General features: G+C 41.1%; 1 protein-coding gene across 3 annotated transcripts in view; it reads right to left on the bottom strand.

Moving 5' to 3' along the window:
- The window catches only part of SLC35F2 (solute carrier family 35 member F2), a 49,014-nt gene that overhangs the window by 13,041 nt on the left and 13,237 nt on the right, over positions 1–22,736 (bottom strand). For 2 of the 3 annotated variants that reach the window (XM_072729901.1, XM_072729900.1), the window contains exon 2: positions 2,050–2,225. In XM_072729901.1, coding sequence (XP_072586002.1) covers positions 2,050–2,225 — 176 coding nt within the window. Of the gene's footprint in view, positions 1–2,049; positions 2,226–10,304; positions 10,399–22,736 lie in introns of all 3 variants that reach the window. The other variant, XM_072729902.1, reaches the window with a different exon arrangement.

The following is a 22,736-nucleotide window of genomic DNA, read 5'->3' as shown; positions in this document are numbered from 1 at the left end:
TATCCAGGTATGGGTTTGGATGCTGCCATTTCGGACAAGTACAGATTATTCTAAAAAAAAAAATCAAATGTTTTCTTATGAATTCATTGGTTATTTAACCTCTATACGTGGTCATTCTTTTGGAAGAGATGTGCTTTCAAGAGAAAATTAAGTCAGTGATGGGTTTGGAAAAAAAAAAAAAAGACTTGGTGGGACCCTTGAAGAAACACCTTTTATCTCCCAAATTCTACTTTATTCAAGTTTAACAGCAATTCACTCCTTTTGAGGATCTAGTAGACAGGAGCTATATAGTTAGCACAGATATGAGAAGGCTTTATGGTAAAAAATAATAATAATAATAACCTACAAGTGGGAATCATAATCAAATAATTATCATTAAAGCCCAATTAGCAGGAACATCTGAAAATACAAAGTTAGTCTTCCTCAACACAATATGGCATGGCAGGTGCCCACCAACCATCCCTTTGGGGAGACCTCACCGATATATTTATGAGTCACACTGACTTTCTCCTAAGGCCAATGCTTACAGAGGAGCAAAGTCCAAAGCTATCAACCATGTATCCAATTCTACTTCCAACTCCTAAAGCTCTTGTCAAATTTGACACCTTCCCCATAAGATGTTTTTCCCCCTCCCACAACTGGTTTCCACTTTCTTTCAAAAGTCAATCACCGATCCCAACACTGGAACACCACTGATGCACCCAGGTTCACATTATATGATGATTCGCAAACACTACTGATTTGTTACAGACCTTAAAGTGATGAAAATGGAAGGTCTGCCCTTCTCGATCAGTTTGGGTTATACCCATCGTCTTCACATTTCTGAATTCAATTTCATATCATTTATTCTCATGAAGGACTATTTCATGAGTCCTGCTCTATCCTTGCGGGAAGGATGTCTGCCAGGACTAGTAGCTCCTGGTGCAGAGCGGTGGGGACAGTGGGGCTCAGAGGCAGGCTGTCTGGGCTGGATCCTAGCTCCACCACATCCCACCTATATGACTCACAGCCAGTCACCTAGGTGCTACATGCCTCAGTTTCCTCATCTGCAAAGTGGAGATAATAGTCACACCTACTTGCTTCCTTGGGAGGATCCAGTGAGGTAACACATAACCAAAATGCATTAAACAATTAAAATGATGCCTGACACAATAATATTGGCCAGAATCTAGCTTTTCCCATTTTCTAGCTAGCTAGAAATCATAATTCTATGATTCTAAAACAATTTCACCCAGGCGTCTGGGTGGCTCAGGTGGTTAAACCTCTGACTCCTGATTTCGGCTCAGGTGGTGATCTCAGGGTGGTGGGATGGAGCCCATGTCAGGCTCAGTGGGGAGTCTGCTGGAGATTCTTGCCCTCTGCCCCTCCCGCTGCTTGTATGCATGCACTTTCTCTCTCTAAAATAAATAAAACTTGGGGGAAAAAACTGATAAATTCTTAAAAAGAAAAAGCCAGTGATAAAGATGTTAATTCCTTGTCAATTCTTTGTCTTTGTTTCTCTCACAACACAGACTAGATCCACATGCAACCGACGTTCCATTTAACATTCTCCACTTGGCTGGAAATACATATTTTGCAGAGTGAGCCTCTTTTTAAGGGTTTTTTAGTATTTTCTCTTAAATGTATCAACCACAGGAGAAAAAAAATAACCTAACTCATAATGGCATCTACACTTTTTTTGTATTTTTATTTTTTAATTTTATTTTTTTTAAGTAATCTCTACATTCAACATGGAGCTCAAACTCACAACCTTAAGATCAAGAATCCTGTGCTGAGCCAGCCAGGCACCCCAGTGCCTTTTTTTTTTTTTTTTTTTTTTGACAACTTCTGAAATAGTTTGGTGCTTCCTGTTTTAATCAACAATTTCAGAGAATTACACATAAATGTCCAGTCACTATTTTCATAGCATTCATACTTTTCTACTAACGTCTATGAAAAAATAATTTTCTGTTTTTGGCTTTACTTCACATTTTATTTTCTAAATATCTAGAAGCCAAACATTTTTATGAAAATAATTTGTTGAAAAGGTCATTTCCACATTTGACCTACCTGACTGAAATGCCAGCATCACTGTATAAAATAGAAACAGCAAGCAATAGTTGATAAAGCTCTGAAGCATAGGGGCGTTCACTTTGTATTTTTCTGCCAGGTACTGGCTGGTGATGGCGGTCCCGCATATACACAAGGACAACATCTGACCCAGGGCAATTGTCTTCAAAATATTCCTAGAAAATAAAGGAGAAAATCAGAATAATTCACAAGTTATTCTTTACACACACACACACACACACACACACACACACACACAGTCCACACAAAGAAATATTCTAATTATTCCAGGTGCTTCTTTATTTCACTTTATTGGTTACACAAAAACTAAAGTTTTGTATCTTGAGTCACTGTATCTTTACTCTTTCACATTTCTGATTTTCCCCTTCATTCCCAGAAAAATACATATTTCCCCCACTTTACTGATCACATAGAGACTGATTTCCAAGCTATGTCATATACTATCTGAAGTGTATGTGTGATTTTTCTTTAATGCAACTTTAACTCTAGTTTTAAATTCTTCCTATGCAGTAAGTATTTAGCATTTTCTCATCTTTCATTCTTCCAGAGACTTGATTTCTTCAACTAAGAAGCAATGGCTTTCAAGGTAGCCTGCATGTTTGAATCATGGACACTTTTTTAAAGCATTTATTTATTTATTTATTTATTTATTTATTTATTTATTTATTTATTTATTTATTTAAGAGAGGACACATGCATAAGTGTGCATGGGCGGAGGAACAGAGACAGAATCTCAAGCAGAGTCCCCACTGAGTGCGGAGCCGGACACAGTGCTCGATTCCATGTCCCCAAGATTATGACCTGAGTTGAAATCAAGAGTCTGACGCTAAACGACTGAGCCACCCAGGTACCCCCGAATAATGGAGATTTTGAACACCAATGTCCAGCTGTACCAGGACCAACTGCATCATCTCTGGCAGTGGATCCCAGGCACCAGTGATGTTCCAAGCTACCTGGGTGATTCCAATGTGCAGCCAAGCCTCTGAATCAGCCTAGCTCCAGAAGCTGGCACTTTGGATCCATAAAAGAGAAAAACCCAGACTCTGCCTTTGGCATTTAAAAAAAGAGGCATCTTAACAACCAACCAAAGCCTTGTCAGTGCCGATGAAAAGTAGAGGATGACATGAAAGATGCCACAGGGGCTGAGTGCACAGAACCTAGCAGCCCATTAACCCTGAGGGGGAAGGGTTGAAATGATCTCTGGGTTTCTTTTTGTTTGTTTGTTTAATATTTTATTTATTTGAGAGAGAGAGCGCGTGTGCACACTGAGCAAGCTCATGGTGGGGAGGGGCTGAGGGAGAGAGTCCGTCTTCAGGCAGACTGTGCTGAGTGCAGAGCCCACCACGGGGCTTGATACCATAACCCTGACACCAGTGACCTTAGTTGGAGACACAACTAACTGCCAATGGAAGAATAAGCAACAGTGTTGAAGACAGATTTATTATTATTATTATCATCATCATCATCATCTTATTAAAGGAGCAAGGAAGTTTAAACATCTGGGAGATGAGCAGAAGGCAGTATGAGTGAAAACTTGAAGACTGACAAAAAAGGAATTGAAAATAGATTATGAAGATAGTTCCTGGAAGATCAGAGATCAGGAATGGGAACACTGCAATTTTTTGCTTAAATTGCTCTCTATATAAATAATTCTCTAAGCAAAGTAGAAAATACTAAGAATGCAGAAGACAAAGAAGATCTCTTTGTCTCTAAGAGTTTACAATGTATTTTTTTCCTCTGGAATGTTGCTTCAGTAATTTGCAACTGACCTCAAACAATCCTAGCACAGGGACAGAAAGAGAAAGGAGAAGTCCACTGGGTGAGTCAACACTAAACACGCTGGTAGAGCCTTTGCCACATGCCAGGACATGAAGGTAAAAACTGAGGGGCACTTGGGTGGCTCAGGTGGTTAAGTGTCCAACTTGAATTCAGCTCAAGTCACGATCTCAGGGTCATGGGATGGAACCCCCTGTTGGGCTCTGTGCTGGGCATGGATCCTGCTTAACATTCTCTCCCTCTCCTTCTGCTCTTCCCTCACACTATGTGTGCACACACCCTCTCTCAAATTAAAAAAAACAATCAAACTAAATAGGCACCCTCTGTACCTCAGAGGTTCAGAGTCTACTGGGGATAAAGAGACACATAAACTAGGAATTAGGGCAAGACAAGTGCTACAATGGGCTAGCTTACAAAACTTCAACAGGTCGCCAAACACAGCAAGGAAAGGCATTCTAAGCAAAAGGAACAGCATATACCGAGGCACACAGCCCTAAGGCAATATGGCACAATCAGGGATTTCAAGTGGGTTGCTGTAACAGCAAAAGAGGTAAGAGAGGAATATGGTAGCAGATGAGGATGGTAAAAGTCCACACAAGCCAGATCAAGAAGGGCCTTGGATATAATGCTCTAAAGTTCGCATCTTATCTTGCTGGTGGTGAGATCACTGAAATATTCTAAATGGGACAGAGTAAAGTGACCAGCAAGTCAGTAATCATTCCTGAGTCCCTAAATATGTCATAGCACATAGCACCAAGACCTTCCCTTAATGCCTAACATGAAAACCAGTTAAAGAGGACAGTGGACAGAGAGGATCTGAATACCTGGTTTTCTAAATCAGGCAACTGGATAGATCTCAATATGGTTAACCAAGAGCCAAAGGGCAGCAGAAAAAGGCGCATCTGCACAAGATAATAACTCCATCTCAGATATGCTGGACTTTAATTATGAGACAGTCAAGAAAAAATATCCAGTAGGCAATTTAGAGCTGGGAAAAAGGACTAAGTTGTAGAAACAAATTTGAGAATCAAGAGCAAAGAGATGGTAACTGAAGTTGGGATATACATGATACTAAGATATATACCTAAAAAAGAAAAGAAGTTAAAAAAAAAAAAAACATTCTCGGAAACAGCAACACTAACAGTCCTGAGAAAGATGAGGAATTAAACATGGGGATGAAGAGGTATGGCCAGAGAAGACGGAAAGAACAAGGAAGGAAGAACATTCTGGAAGCAGGAGAAAATGGCAGTTTAAGGAGAAAGCGCTCTACTGTGTGAACTGTGCCACTCTCCACAAACCCAATCTCCACTCAGTAGCAGGAGTCGGTGTCCCGAAGGCTAACCACTCCCACGCTTCCTGAAACCTTACTATGGATCCCTCTATGCTTAAACAAAAACTAAACTTTAAAATGGCCTATAGGGCACCCCATCATCTGACTCCTGGCTCTCTTTGCCAGTCTCATCTGGGACTACTCTTTCACAGCTTTAATTTTTTATTTTATATATAATATAACAAAGTATAATGTATAGCCAACATGTATTTATGTATCTATCAGAATAAAATAGAGGCAACATCAACACATCCTCCTCCTGCTGTCCCCCGCCTCAGCTCTCCTGGTATTTATGCCATACATTTCCATATATTTTAATATTTATGTAAATATCCCTAAGCAATAAATAGTATTGTTTTGCCTATTTTAAAATTCTATATGAACAGCATAATATGTATGTTTACTTTTACAACTCACTATTTTGATCATTATGGGAGAGTCATCCATGTTGCTACACTGGTTCTGGTTCATTCCTTTCTACTACATGATCATCACTTGATCCATTCCCTTCTTGATATTTAGGTTGTATTCGAATGTGTGTGTGTGTGTATGTGTGTGTGCATGCGCTCTTATAAACAATGCCTCTGCAAATATTCTCGCCTATGTCTCCCAATGTACATAGCTAAGAATTTTTCTGGTTTTTACAAATGGGTTGCTGATATGCTAAGATATAATCTCCTCAGGATGGCCTGATTATAAGCACTCAGGATGGCCTGATGGGGACTACTCAGAGCATCCTACAAATATAATGACTTCCTATTTGCTTCATGAAATTTAAAGGAATCATTTGCTCTGGAGAAATACCTAAGAGTGGAATCGTTGCTCTTAGGCTAGCAGAAGCATCTTTGATTTTATTTGCTTTGCTAGATGGCTCTTCAAAAGGTTCTATTATTTCATGTTGTTTACTATGTTACTTTCAAAAGGAAGGCACTGAAGGAATCTCCACCCTTCGAGAGGAAGAATGGTATCAGTAACCGGCCAGATGTAAAGACATTTTTTTAGGCTACTGAAGGAAATTTTCATCCAGGTGAGCAGAGTTCAGCACTTGCTCCCACAAGGGTAGCATCCTTTCTAGGGATGCTCTACCCATCACAGCGTGATAAAACAACATGGATCCAGGGGTTCTGACCTCTTCCCCTTGTGCTCACTTCTTTCTAAAGGAGAAACTTATTCTAGATTTTAGGCTAAACAAAAGAAATTTGCTACTTGGTCTATATAGAGCACCAGGAGTCTACAGAAGTTAGAGAACCAAAGCCAAAACATGGGAACATGTATCCATTTCGTGTCCCTGTCTCCAGCTACATACTCAGGATCATGTGAAGAAGCACCAAAGTTCTGTACTCCTGAGACTTTCTTCCAGGGAGGACAGGATGTTGCCTCAGGTCCCTTTCTTTAAGCAAATTTGAACCTGATCTATTTAGTCTTTTAAGAGCTGAGAGCACTGACTTCCTTTCCCTCCTCCACACTGGACGACTGTGGGTGAATTATGGAGCCCTTCAGTCATTTTTCTCATCTGTGACAGGAGGGTAATGATACTTCTTCTCTGGATAGTTGTGAGGATTATGTGGAGAATGTGTGTTAGTAGGATACCAGTTGACAATGAAATGCAGGAGAATTGGAACCATTTCTTCATTTAGATCCCCTTCCTCACATGATCCTGAGTATGTAGCTGGGGACAGGGACACAACTTTTGTTACCATGGCTTCACATTTAAGCATCTGGACAAGGTCCAAGTTCCCACGAATCTGGAACTGAACATGGGGGCCTCTCTAAACCATAAAAAAACTTGTCCCTTTCTAAGGGAAGCTGCCAGAAGCAACGTGCACCTAACCATGGGACATATCCTGTCACGGTTTTTCAGATGGAAACTCCCCCGCCATGAACTTCAATGGCAGGATGTGGTCCAACTCTAAGACATGCCTCCTCAGGTGGCTGCACGCTGCGAGAGCCAGGCCACCGGAAAGCACAGCAAACAAGAGTCATCGCTACTTAGGGGGCAGGGGTGGGAAAGCAGGCAGGAGATAAATGAATGTGGCCACTGCCAGCCACATTACTACCACTTGAATATAGTATGAATTTAAGAACTTCCTATTAAGGATGGAAAGAAGAAAAGAGTTTCAAAGCATTTTATTGCCCCTCTTTCTTCTTCCAGAAAATATAAAAGTACATATCTTAATATCCCTTCCATTCCAAAATACATACTCATGCACACACTTGCTAATGAAACCTTATCTTCTAACTTCTCTTATTCATGTATTCAGCCCAGAAGCTCTTCAGTCTTCAATTCACTAAAGTTTGTTGGGTGCCTAACACATGCCAAGCAAAAGGGATTTAGAATTTGGGGCACCTGAGTGGCTCAGCGGTTGAGCATCTGACTTTGGCCTGGGTTGTGATCCCGGGGTTCCAGGATCGAGTCCTGCGTAAGGCTCCCTGCATGGAGCCCGCTTCTCCCTCTGCCTATGTGTCTGCCTCTCTCTGTGTCTCTCCTGAATAAATAAATAAAATCATTTTTTAAAAAAAGCAGGAGGGGATAAAAAAATTTTTAAAGGGAGATTCAGAATTTTTTTTTTAAGATTTTATTTATTTATTCATGAGACAGAGAGAGAGAGAGAGAGAGAGAGAGGCAGAGACACAGGCAGAGGAAGAAGTAGGCTCCATACAGGGAGCCCGACGTGGGACTTGATCCTGGGACCCCAGGATCACACCCTGGGCTGAAGGCGGCGCTAAACTGCTGAGCCACCTGGGCTGCCCGAGATTCAGAATTTAAAAGGCCCAAGTATTTCCCAGTCCCAGACCCTATTCTACCCAGAGCAGATCAGGAGGCTCACGCTTTGTGCCCTGAAAAAGTACCACCTCCATCTATGATAGCACCTAGCACGCTGCTTATGGATCTCTTCCCTCCAACTCTATACTCCAAGAGGACAGGGACATTACGTCTACCAACATAGTGTCTGGTACATGTATGTGCTTAATGGACACTGGCCATTTTCAAACATGTCAAGGAGCTAGCTTTCTGTCTAGTCAAGGAGGGAGATCCCACCACACAGAACCACAACAAAACGGGAAAGTGTCAGGGTTGGGTGTGTGCCCAAGGGGAAGAAAGGATCCAGACTGGCAAGAGAAGGTTCACAGAGGATGAAACACCTGATTACGGACCAGAAAAGTCAACAATTTCCAAGAAGATTCAGGAATGAAGAAGAAAAAGCTCTACGAGTTCTTGCCTACTTCAAACACTAGTTTTACATCAAATATACATGAGACACAATGATCAGATTGATTTATTTCTTTAGCTCTTATCTTACAAGTTAGACCAGCAGTCCTCAACTTAAGTGTAAAATGTATATTTTTAAAAAATCATTGGAGGATTTAAAACAAATAAACAAACCTGACCTCAGCCCAAACCAGCTCAATGAGATTCTCAGGAGGTAGGGTCCAAATACCAGTCTATCTGAATAACCTCCTAGGTGAGTTTAATATACAACAAGGATAGCAAACCACTGAGTTATTCTCCCCCTTTTATCTGGAAAAAAAAAAAAAGTTTCAAATGAGTGATAAAATGCATTGTTGGAATGCAAATCATCTTTCTTCACTTTATGTCTCAATAAATCTGTGCTGCTGGGGTGCACCTTGTCAGCTAAAGCAGGATTTCATATTAGGGCTAAAAGACTTGTGTTGAGCACAGCTTCCTTGGGGAGATTGTGAAATCCATCACACCTGCCACCTGTAAATACCTGGCACAGAACAATAACTTCCAGCCCATCTATAAAAATCCTGTAACAATTCTGAAAAGAAATATTCATTTAGACCAAATCCACACACTCAGCATATAAGATTATCCAGTGTCTATTACTAGAGCATTTTAAATTATACTGGCAACAAGCTAGAAAATAGTCTTTCTTTACAGAGTGAGAAGCAACCTCGATAACAGGTTATAGTCTTTCCATATCTACATTTCTATGATTCAAAAATTTAGCCATCAGTGTATCACGTAATTCTAATAAACATGAGGAGCTAGCACTCTGAAGAACCTACAGTCTGTTAAAAAGGCATATTCAAGGCCACAGAAGCCAAATTTCAAAGATTAGAAAGCATACTAGTATATATCATTACCTTAAAAGGAAGGCAGGTGGGATGCTGGGTGGCTCAGTGCTTGAGCATCTGTCTGCCTTTGGCTCAGGGCATGATCCTGGGGTCCCAGGATTGAGTCCCACATCGGGGTCCCCACAGAAAGCCTACTTCTCCCTCTGCCTATGTTTCTGCCTCTGTCTCTCATGAATAAATAAATAAATAAATAATTTTTTGAAAGGCTGGTAAGGAAAGGTAGTGTGGGTTTTCTTTCCCCCCCACTAGATTATGTCTCACTTAGAGCAGATGCTCAGTAAATGTTTAAGAGATTAGTGAATAAATGTAACTCATTCTTAAGATGTGGTAATGTTAAATGAGATGTCATAATGTTAATGAAATTCTGTAATATTAAAATGCAAGGCAGACAAATACTGTATAGCTAGGAGACACTTAGAAGTAAATGCAAGCAAGGTTCTAGAGGAACGAATATGAGCACAGGAATCAGAGAACACTGGGGCCTAGATGGAAATCTGAAACATGAAAGAGAAGAGAAACAGGTGCAGGCAAGTGGCAAACAGTGGTTAATATCGTGTTTTGTTTGATAAAAGGCTGGAGATTGTACCCCAGATGTGATCTCTAGGAAAGAATTTCCTGTGACTACAGTGGAAAGAATCAAATCAGATGGCCTAACTCCACCCTTTATTAGTGTTATGAAGTTGAATTAGTCTCTCAAAACTGTCTTTTTTTTTTTAAGATTTATTTATTTGAGAGAGAGTCCGAGAGAGAGAGAGAGAGAGAGAGAGAGAGAGAGGGAATGCGCACACAAATGGGAGGACAGGGACGGAGGGAGAGAGAGAATCCCAAGCTGACTCCCAGCTGAGTGCAGAGCCCAGCACAGGGCTCCATCCCATGACTCATGTAATGAAGAACCTGAGCCGAAATTAGGAATCAGATGCTCCACTGACTGTGCCATCCAGGTGAACTCCTGTTTTTTTCTAATAAGTATAAAACCACCTGTATGGGTTAAAGGTTAATTAATGTAACCTATATAAAAAGTACCTACCATCTTAGGCTTTCAATGAATGTTCTTTCCTGCCTTCCTATGGCTCACCCAGACTTTTGGAAACCTTTGGACCAGAGCTGTCCAACAGAGGTTTCTGCAATGACAAAAATGTTTTATTGATGCACCATTCCATACAGTTGCCTCCAGCCATACATAGCAATAAAGCACTTGTAAAGCATAGCACTTGTAATAGGCTAATGGAAATGAGGAACTGAATTTTGAATGTTATGTAACTTCAATTTAAATTAAAACAGCCATACACGGCTAGAGGTTAGAGGTCGTTGGAGCCACAGACCAACGCTGTGCACTGGAATTACTGCAGGGATGGAAATGTTTGAGAAGTGGCTAGAAAGCATGTGAAATGTGGCTAGGAATATGAATGAGGACCTGAAGTTTTTACTGTATTTCAATGTAATTCACTTTAAGTAGCCACATTGGCTGGTGGCTAAAGCACCAAAGACCGTAATTCAAGACCAGTGCTTCTCAAATCTTAATGTGATGTGAAACACCTGAAGATCTTGTTAAATTGCACATTCCGGGGGCACCTGGGTGGCTCAGTCAGTTAAGCGACTATCTTTGGTTCAGGTCATGATCTTAGGCTCCTGGGATGGAGCCCTGCATCGGGCCCCTGCTCAACAGGGAGTCTGCTTCTCCCTCTTCCTCTGCCCCCACTCATGCTCATGCTCTCTCACATAAACAAATATTTAAAAATTGCATGTTCTGATTCAGTAAATTTGGAGAGAACCCTGAGATTCTGCACTTCAAACAAGGTCTCAGATGATGCTTGTGCTTCTAGTCCATGGACCACACTTTGAGTAGCAGGGCCTTAGAGCAGTGCTTCCAATTCTGAGGTCTCTCAACTCTAGGAATCCATGGAATTAATGACAGCAATCTGGTCAGAATCTGTTTTTGACACTTCAAATAGCTTAACAGAACTTCTGACCATTGCTAGTAAGAAAGCAAAATGACACAATCTTTACTGGGGGAGGTCCTGGGGATAGGGTGCATTTCTAGCAATTTCAGTCCTAGGGGTCTATCACAAAGATACTCTGGCAAAAATACAAAAGGCAGGGATCCCTGGGTGGCTCAGCGGTCTGGCGCCTGCCTTTGGCCCAGGGCGCGATACTGGGGTCTCAGGATCGAGTCCCGCGTCGGGCTCCCAGCATGAGCCTGCTTCTCCCTCTGCCTGTGTCTCTGCTTCTCTCTCTGTGTCTAACATGAATAAATAAATCAATCTTTAAAAAAGAAAAAAAATATAAAAGGCATATGTACATGGGATCCCTGGGTGGCGCAGCGGTTTGGCGCCTGCCTTTGACCCAGGGCGCGATCCTGGACACCTGGGATCGAATCCCACGTCGGGCTCCCTACATGGAGCCTGTTTCTCCCTCTGCCTGTGTCTCTGCCTCTCTCTCTCTCTCTCTCTCTCTCTCTGTGACTATCATGAATAAATAAATAAAATCTTAAAAAAAAAAAAGAGGCATATGTACAGGCTATGCATTACAACACTATCAATAATAGTAAAAGACTAAAGAAAAAACCTAAATGTCTAACAATAGGGAACCAGCCGAATAAACACAAAGGAGTACTGTGCTCTATAAAAAGCCAGGCAGACATTTCTATATGCTGCTAGAACACGACTGCCAGGGTATACTTTAAAAAGCAGCAAATGTGGAGGAAAATGGGTTTGGAATACTAGCATTTACCTAAATTTGTTATTTTTAAGTGTAAAGATAAAACCAAAACTGTTTTTACAAGTTATCTCTAGGTCAGGAAAGAGAGCAAAGTAAAAGGTATATGTCTGAATATATCTTGTTTTACAGGTTGTCTTGGGAGCCATGTGAATGTTTTACAAAATCATACAACAAAAATTTTTTAATTTTAAAAAGGCACATCCAAAAGAAAAACAAAACAAAACAAAACACACACACAGGTGCCTGGCTAGCTCAGTCAGTACAGCAAGCAACTCTTGATCTTGGGGATGTGAGTTCAAGGCCCATGATGGGTATAGAGATTACTTAGAAATAAATTTAATAAAATAAAATAAATAAAATAAAATAAAATCCTAAATGTTACATGACTTAAGGATGCTTCAAGTTGGTAGCAAAACAAAATAGAGAAGAATTCTTTCAAGTAATTTTAAAACACTAATTTGACTATGTGTTCCTAATGGAATAGACCATAGGAACAGCAAGAACTGTAAAATATCTTAAACTATTTGGAGGCAGTATTGGGAAGATGGGGGGCAGGGTTAGAGGGAGAGGGAGTGAGGGAGAATCTTAAGTAGGATCCATGCCCAGTGCTGAGCCCGGTGCAGGGTTCAATCTCACAACCCTGAGATCACAACCTAAGCCGAAATCAAGAGCTGGACACTTAACCAACTGAGCCACCAAGGTGCTGATATTATTTTGGGACTGTGTATATATTCCATAGAATAAAGCAGAAATTATACTAACATATTGATTTATAGCATAGGTAAAAGGAGATGAAGACGTAAGATTGAACAGGGTAAGTTAAAACCCGGGCAGGGCAGCCCAGGTGGCTCAGTGGTTTAGCACCGCCTTCAGCCCAGGGTGTGGTCCTGGAGACCTGGGATCAAGTCCTGCATCAGGCTCCTTGCATGGAGCCTGCTTCTCCCTTTGCCTATGTCTCTGCCTCTCTCTCTCTCTCTCAATCTCTCTCTCTGTCTGTCTCTCATGAATAAATAAATAAAATCTTTTAAAAAATAAAACCCCTTACTATTCTGAACGCCACTGAAAATTAGAATTAACTCAAAGGACATTTTATATAACTTAAAAATAGATAATTCCTATCTGTGTGCACTGAAAAGCCAGTCTGAAACAATGACCAACCAACAATCATGAACACATTTAGTGCCTAGATATGGCAACTAAATATTATTGTCCACTAAAAAGAACTAAGGCCCCTTGGAGAATGGCTGATTTCAGACCTGGAGTAAGAACTGTGCAAAATAAGCCTGGAATACCTTGTCACACCAGATGGCAAGAAAGTGATCAAAAGACTAGTGGAGTCATGACGAAAAGACATTCTGAACATCAGGAACAACAACTGCAATGGATTGAAATACATGAAATACATTTGAATCCACAAATTAATAAGCAATGCTTAAAATTAAAAAATAATAAAATAAAATAAAATAATAAAATAAAATAAAACAAAACAAAACTCATGGGGCACCTGAGTGGGTTAAGGGTCTGACTCTTGATTTCCACTCAGGTTGTGATCTCAAGATCGTGGAATCGAGCCCAGCCTTGGGCTACCCACTCAGTCTGCTTGAGAATCTCTCTCCCTCCCTCTCTATCTCTCCCTCTCTCTAAAATAACAAATAAATATTTAAAAAATAAAAATAGGGCAGCCCCGGTGGCACAGCGGTTTAGGGCCACCTGCAGCCTGGGATGTGATCCTGGAGACCCGGGATTGAGTCCCACATTGGGCTCCCTGCATGGAGCCAGCTTCTCCCTCTGCCTGAGTCTCTGCCCCACCCCCTCTGTGTCTCTATGAATAAATAAATAAAATCTTTAAAAAAATAAAAATAAAAATAAATAAAATAAAAAATAAAAGTAAAACTCACTGGTCATTTTAAAGGATGCTAGGGAACCAACAACCCATTATTTTGAAAACTGATATATAAAGAGGAAGAAGCAAACATTTACCCTCCCCTTCCTATACAAATGATACTTCAGGGTAATGAGTGGATGACAGAATTTGTCTATGTAGAAATACTTGAATAATAATTAAAAATGGAATGACAGAAACAGAATAGCTTACAACCCCTAATAACATAATGAATCTAGGCAACAAACCTCAATAGCTCCTAGCATAACAAAGAAACAAGCAAACATTATGCATCTCCTGATGGCAGTACACAATATCTATGAAATATTCTTGCCAAAGGTGGGGGAAGGACCACGGGGTTTTTAATGAGGTCCATGGACGGGTCAATGAAAATATTCAGGAGAAACTATGAACTTGGATGGGAAAAAAAATACACTCGGATTTTCAGTAACATTTAACTGAAGTTTAATTTTCCCTTCCATTATGAAATCGGCAACTAACTAAAGCAGTAGTATGAGTGCCTAAGACCTTGCTGCCAAAGAATCACAAACATTTTCTTATCAGATGGCAACTGTTGCTGAAATTCAAAATACCATTTACATTCATCAGGACTGCACATCATGAGAGATAAACTCCCACGGTGAGATCCCTTATTTAATGTGTTCTTTTTTTAAAAAAGAAACATATACACCAACATGTATCACAGTGTGTTTTTAATAGTTCAATACCCAAACAGATGTAACTGGTGGCCATTATAACCCCATTTATACCCCATTTATGTTACTCTATGCATTTAAAAACATTTTGAGAAGGAAATACTGTAAACCCACCAGAAGGATACAATCAGCAAACCCCTGAATGTGGTAAACTCTACATGACAGTTTCTTCAGGAATAAACTGCAAGAAAATAAGAGCAAGAGGAAGCCTACAGAAGATGTCAATATAACAATATAACAACCCACTGAAACGTGTGGACCTTATATGCATCTCGATGTGAAGAAACTTTTAAAATTATGTGGTAGTTGGGAAAATTTGAACACGCACTAGATATTTGATATTAAGGAATTATTGTTAATTTTTAGATGGAAAATGGTATTATGACTATGTTTTTTAGGTCCTTCTCTCTTAGAGATTAACACTGAAATATTTATGCATGAAGTTGTATGATGCCTGAGATTTACTTCCAGATAATCCAGGAGGGAGGAAGTGTAGAGGTCAAACAAGATGAGTTGATAAGTATTGAAAATGGGTGAAAGGCAAAAATAAACTCCAAAGGGCTTAAAAACCTAAATGAGAGGCCTGAAACCATAAACACCTTAAAAGAGAGCACAGACCGTAATCTCTATTATCAGTTGTAGCAACATTTTTCTACATATGTCTCCTGAGGCAAGGGAAACACAAGCAAAAATAAACTGTTGGAACTACATCAAAATAAAAAGCCGTGCACAGCAAAGGAAGCAAAACTAAAAGGCAACCTACTGAACAGGAGAAGCTATTTGCAAATGATATATCCCATAAAGGGTTAGTATCCAAAATATATACAGAATTTAAACAATTCAACATCAAAAAAAAATCAAATACTCCAATTAAAAAATGAGAAGACATAAACAGTCATTTCTTCAAAGAAGACATTCAGATGGCCAACAGTCCCAGGAAAAGATGCTCAACATCACTCATCATCAAGGAAATGCAAACCAAAACTACAATGAGGGGCACCTGGGTGGCTCAGTCTGTTAAGCGTCTGACTCTTGGTTTTGGCTCAGGTCATGATCTCAGGGTCATGAGGTCCACCCCCAATTTGGCTCCCTGCTCAGCAGGGGGGTCTGCTTCTCCCGCTGTTTGCCCCTCCCCCTGCTTGGGGTGCGTGCACACCTTCTCTTTCTAATAAATAAAATCTTAAAAATAAAATAAAATGAAAATGTAAAATAAGTTGCATTGCATATTGATATGGATGGAGTGACAGTGTTCTGCTCTGCTGGACAATATAAATTCCAGAAAAAGGAAATTTGGCAAGTTACCAGTTTTTCCCGTCCTACAAGGGAGAGCAAGAGTCCCCTGATCTATTATCACATGTCTCATAATTGGAAGGCAGATACCAAGAGCAGAAGTATGGGTGTCATGAAGGTGGGGGGTGATTTGGACAGACTTGTAATTTCCTTTGTCTTTGTTCTAACATTCACCACACAACTGAAGATCCTGTATCTCCTATGCAGATTTTTCTATTGGGATGGTCTTCCTGTGAGCAGCGGTCAAATTAACAGCAACAATTCTGATTATAAATTAACACATTTATTTTCAGGCATAAATGTGAGCTTGAAAGAAAGAATCATTTTATCTAGAGACTGATGATCTCCTCATATGAACTGACCATGATGTCCCAGACACAGAAAACTGGAATATTCCGCCAACGTACAGGAATCCAGAGCTTCAGATGTCAGCTTTCTTATCTACAATGCTAGAAGCATGCTCATAAAGGTTTGCCAAAACCACAGTCCAGTACTTAAACTAAGTAATGAAGCAAGCTTTTCCAAAAATTGTGCCACAAATAACACCCATCAAATTTTCTATATTTAGATTATTATACAAAACAATGGAAAGGACACTTCTGAAATCTGCAAAACATGTTTCCTCTATTTATCTTCACAATATGTCCTATTGAACTTCTTAGACTAGAGGCTGTGGAGTGGGACTAACCCATTTTTCAGTATTCTGTAACAATACAACAGAAGTTGAGAGAAGAGCAAGCTTAATATGGGGTCTAAACCCAGCAAGGAACCTACCCAATTGCACCCATTCACTTTAATTGTACCTCAGTGTATTTTCACCCAGTACGAACTTCAACCTCTGGACCTTCCCAACCTTGCTCATTCCTGGAACTGTTTCTTTCTTTCTCCCCCTGCCCCCACAAAGATTTTATTTATTTGAGAGAGAGTGAGTGAGAAAGAGATAATTTCAAGCAGGCTCCTCATCCAGCACAGAGCCCAACATGGGGCTTGATCCCATGACCCTGAGATCATGACATGAGCCTAAATCAAGAGTTGAGCCTAAATCAAGAGTTGGATGCTCAACCAACTGAGCCACACAGGGGCCTGGGAACTGTTTCCATTCTGACTCTGGGAACACCAGAGGGTCTACAACCTAAGGGTGCTAGTGGAAGAGGTAAGAAGTCAATGACTACAGTGATGGATGAGTTAAATTGCCTGATGGAACCTTAAAATTAACAGAGCTTTTAGGTGGGATTATAGGACATTTTTTGGTTGTTTTCTTCTTTCTCCATTTGTACATATCAAATTTTCTAGCAAGGAGAAATCTATTTTTTTCCAATCTGTGTTCTTTCTTAAAAGAACCAAGATGGGACTCTTGGGTGGCTCAGCGGTGAGTGTCTGCCTTTGGCTCAGGTCATGATCCTGGAGTCCTAGGATCGAGTCCCACATCAGGCTTCCTGCAAGGAGCCTGCTTCTCCCTTTGCCTATGTCTCTGCCTCTCTCTGTGTGTGTCTCATGAATAAATAAATAAATCTTAAAAAAAAAAAAAAAAAAAAAAAAAGAACTAAGAAAGCAAAGGGACCGAAGCCAGCACGAAGAATGACTTCAGAAGCCTTCTTGACTCATTTTGAATCCTTGTGCTAATTTGGATTCAGAGCTCACCTTCTCTTTTTCATTTCTCCCCCAGTCTTCTATGACCTGTGATTCTTTGTTGACAATTTGAGGTTTCCAAACTGCTGACTTAAAGCTCCCTGGATTTGCCAATGTGGTATCCATCAGAATCAAGTATTATTTATTACACTCATGCTAATAGACCCCATCAGAATACCTGTTTTCTACAGTGCCTTGTCATTTACAAAAACTTTTCTGTACCCTCTCGTTTTTAATTTTTGACCCACGGGACAGTGCCACTGAACTACAGATGAAGAAAGTGAAGCTCAGAGGGGTGAAATTGGTCACCTAACTAATGTTGTTCAACAGTGGCAAAATCAGGTGCAAAATAGAAACCCCCAGCACTAAGTGCATTTGCTAGCCTACTATGTTCCTTCCTACATGATTAAATAACTTCAGGGGTGCCCAGATGATGAAGCTGGTTAAGTGTCTGACTCTTGGTTTCAGCTCAGGTCATGATCTCAGGGTCCTGGAATTGAGCCCACTATGGGGCTCTATGGTCAGCGGAAAGTCAGCTTAGGATTCTCTCTCCCTCTCCTTCTGACCTTCCCCGCCATTCCCTGGCTCACTCACACACACGCTCCCCTTTTCTCTCAAATAAGTAAATAAATCTAAAAAAATAAAATAACTTCAAAACAGATGATCTATAGCTTTTTTTCTCTCTCTAACCAATATTTGATGAAAATGGATAAAGCTGCAAAAGTACAGATCAGATGATTTGAGCGCTTTTTTAAATGCCTGGCCTTTTATCCAGATCACTGAATATGACTTCAATATTATATTTTCCCACATATTTTATAATATAGTCCACGATAACTGCAGGTTCGGTTATCATAGAATAAAATCAGTTACCATAATATTATAACTATTTTATATTTTACTTGGAATTTTATGGGCAAATATATCCTAACACACTCCAACCGATTTAATACTACCCACACTACTAAAATACACAACCTTCTGCAATGTGTCCACTTTAATCATCACATCATCCCACAGCCAATAAGGCAAAGCTAGCAATATCAAATCTTCTGGAAAAATAGTTTGGCAGACAATCAAGTGAGCACTAGTTGAAGGGGCCAGCATGCACTGCCTTGATTGGCTACTGAATTGTACACACACAACCCTGAACAAAGACAGAAGTGCGCAGAGAGAACAGCCAGCTGAAGTATTTGAAGGTAACCACACCTATGGCCTGGACATGGCACACCTAGCTGATCTGTCTCAGGGACGATCAAATCAAGTTTATATCTGTGCCTTTTTGGAGACAGGGTGTAGCCCTTGCACTAGTACACCACTCCCAGACTCCCACTAGAGACCAGAATGTGTGAGAATTCTCCTCGTCTGCTTGGTGGAAATAGTCCAACCTGGCAGCAACTTCACCAGGCCACAGTGACCTTTTTATTACCATCTTCTTAATGGCATCCAGTTCAATTCAGCCAATATTTTTTTACTACCCTGTCGGTTCTTGACCCCGCCAGACTCCAGAGTACAAAGAAATAACAGGCCCTGCCCTCATGGAATTCATAATTCAGCAGGGAAGAAAAACACTGAAGGAACAAGATGACTCACTTCATTTAGCATTGTACCTACATCTAGGTCCATGTGCGTTCTCAAAATTGTCTGAATGGGATGTAACCTAATCTCAGATTCCGTGGGAGGCTTTCCTCATCAAGGGATTCTTCATCTGAGACTTGGTCAATGAAGACAAGTTGTTCAGGTCAAGAGAAAGAGAACAGGAACTGCTGCCCAGCAGAAAGGTCCGTATTGCCCATTACCCTCCATGACTAGAGCCCGTAGAGGTAGCTCATCCAGAGGAGCAGCCACTTCATCTCTTTCAAATGTATCCTGCAGCTTCAAGAGAGTCTAGCAAATCTTGGTTGATTATTTCAAAGAGTGTGGGTTAGATGAGCTGAGAAAACAATTCCTTGATATTTTTATGAATTATTGTTTGTTTACCTTTTTCCAGCGTCTGGTCTTTGTGCTCTATTTTCTTATTGGAGGCATGTTTAGATTCTACCACCAAATGTAGTAGACAGAATAATGGCTCCTCAAAAATGCCAACACACTAGGCCCCAGGAACCTGTGAAGAGGTCACCTCACATACCGTGAGATAATAAGAAATACAGGGGCACCTGGGGGGTCCAGTGGTGGAGCATCTGCCTTCCACTCAGGTCATGATCCCAGGGTCCCGGAACAGGCTCCCCGATGGGGGTGGGGGGGAGGCTGCTTCTCCCTCTGCCTGTGTCTCTGCCTCTCTCTCCCCATGTCTCTCATGAATAAATAAATAAAACCTTAAAAAAAAATACATTTTAATCATGCCCCTCCCCCAGAGCTTCTAAAGGTGATGAGAAATGGGTCATCTTCAGTCATTCATAGCAAGCGACATTCAATGACACCAAGTTTATGTTAATGAGGTGACTTTTGGAAAGCCCCTAAAGGAGGGGAGCCGGTTGCCACCCGAACCAACAGGAGTTAATGGGGGTGTGACTTTCAGCCCCACCCCAGGGAGCAGACAGGGGCTGGAGGTAGAGCCAATCCCCAATGACCAAAGATTTCATTCATCACCTGTGCCTACATAGTGAAGCCTTCCCTAGAACTCCTAATGGAAAAGGGCGCTTGAGGGCTCAGTATGTTAAGCATCTGGCTCCTGATTTCAGCTCAGGTCATGATCTCAGGATCCTGGGACTGAGCCCCACGCGGAGCCCGACTTTGGGCTCCCCGCTCAGAGCTCAGCCAGGAGTCTGCTTGAGGATTCTCTCCCTCCTTCTGCCATCTCCCCACCCTGCACTCTTGCTCTAAAATAAATACATAAATCTTAAAAAAAAAAAAAAAAAAAAAACCCTAACTAAAGGACTCAGAGGCTTTCCAGGTCCCATGAACACCCTGATGTGCTGAGGTGAGGATGAGGGGGGTGAGGCGGTGAAGCTACACGCCCTTTACCTTCCCCCATACCTTGCCCTATGTGTCTCTCCTATCCAGCTGTTTCTGAGTTTTATCTTTTCACAATAAACTGGTAATTTAATAAACTGTTTCCCTGAGTTCTAGGAGCCGCTCTAGCAAATTACTGAGCCCAAGGCAGAGGCCATGGGAACCTCTGCTGTGTAGTCAGACAATCAGAAGTACAAGGTGTCAACCTGGGAAACATGACTGGTGTCTAAAATAGGGGGTGGGGAGCCGGAGGAGGGCAATCTTGGGGGACTGGGCCTTTAGCCTATGGGGTTTTTGCTAACTCCAGGCAGTGTCATAACTAAATCATAAGACACTCAAGTTTGTATGGAGAAATGGCGCTGTAAGAAAAATCCACATACATTTGTGGTCAGAAGTAAAGTGCTGAGTACAGGAAAACAGTTTTTTTCCTTTTTCCATGGCAAGAGGGCCTATGCTGATGGGATCACCGGTAAATAAATACCTTGAGATGCGGAGATTATCCTGGATTTATTCAGGGAGGCCACATCTAATCACACGATTTCTTGAAAGGGAGAACCTTTCCCAGCTGTAGTCAGAGGAGAGTCAGCAAGAGAGGCAGCGATGCTGGCTTTGCAGACAGAGGGGGACAGAGGGGGACCCCAGGAGCCCAGGAAGCCAGGCGGCCTCCCAACAGGAGAGCGAGGAAATCCACCCTCCCCCACACCTCCCAGGAAAGAACACAACCTTGTCAAATGCCTTGATTTTAGCCTGGATTCATCTGTGTCCCATTTCCCTCCTACAGAACTGGTCAGGTAATAAACTTGTGTTGTTTTAAGCCACTACATTTGTGGTGTTATTTTAACAGTAATAAAAAAGTAATACTAGGTCAACAACGGGTGTGATACCTTAAAACGACACTCGAATCGTGATGTTAGAACTATTTATATTCATCTCAATGAATTTCCTTAGTAACAAGACAGGTCTCAAATTAACTGCAGACAATGCTGATCAAGAGCCATCCTACACTTAAACACTTTCACCATTTGCCAAGGAGAAAAGGGAACCATGCCATCAAACTAGTTTTATGCAAACGAAAGTAAAAATTATAAATTCAGTGACCTCTTCTTAAATGTTCTGTCCTGAATGACCCTTAGATAGTCAAGAATACAGAGGAAACAAATTAATACTCACCCCCTCTGCCATAAATGGAAGGGAGACTAGTGACAGCCACCGTACTAACCTCTTATGTACATGAACTTACCGGATTTTCATACAACCCTAAAATGTAGGTATCATCTTGCTGAAATTCAAGTCTTTCAATAAGGTTCATAAGGTAAATAAGAGCGCTAGATCAAAATCCAAATTAAGCTCAAAAGTCTGGGTTTTTTCCATTCCCCTTCGCTAAAAGAATAATTGTGGGAAGAAAATTAGAAAGGTGCTCATTTCCAGAATGATGACCTCTCAGTTCCTACAGCACTGGAACCATTTTCTACAACCTGCCTGTAGTGTGTTATGTTGCATTTGCTTTACTAGATTATACATGCAGAAACTATGCCATGGATACTTTTGTGCTTCCCCCATATACATATCTACACAGTATCTAATATTGTTATTATTATGGTTGTGGTTACCCTTTTTAGGGTTACTATTGTAATTACCATCATTGTTGTTAAAATTGTTACTATTAACAGTGAAAACAGTATCTAACACACTTGAGTTCACTCTATGTACCAGGCACAGGCTCAACAATTTCAGGATTTCACAGTTCTAATTAATTCCATCCTCCCAACAATCCTAAGAGGCAGGTGCTACTGTTATTGCTATTTATAAAGAAACTGAGGAACAGAGATGTCACACAACATGCCCAATATCACACAGCTAGCATCTGGTAGAACCTGGAGGGCAAACCAAGCAGTGCAGCTCATCATCACTGTCCCACTGGAAGTGTACTACTGGTATCTATTAGGGACTCAAAAGCCTTTCTCAGCCTAATAAAAGTGAGGTGGCTTAATAAAAATAACGACGTGGCAGGTGCCATGCTAAGTGCTTACCTAAGTTACTCCATTTAAAACTCATGAAACCTCTCATGGGATAGGAATGTGTACAATTGCACCAGTGACCAACTTGCCTAAGGTCGAAAAATCAAGGGCACCTGGGTGGCTCAGCAGGTGAACATCTGCCTTTGGCTCAGGTCATGATCCCGGGGTCCTGGGATTGAGTCCTGCATCGGGCTCCCCACAGGGCGTCTGCTTCTCCCTCTGCCTATGTCTCTGCCTCTCTGTGTGTGTCTCTC

Source organism: Vulpes vulpes, chromosome 12 (assembly GCF_048418805.1).
Source record: "Vulpes vulpes isolate BD-2025 chromosome 12, VulVul3, whole genome shotgun sequence".
Classification (NCBI taxonomy): Eukaryota; Metazoa; Chordata; class Mammalia; order Carnivora; family Canidae; genus Vulpes; species Vulpes vulpes.
This window is presented reverse-complemented; position numbering and strand designations above follow the sequence as displayed.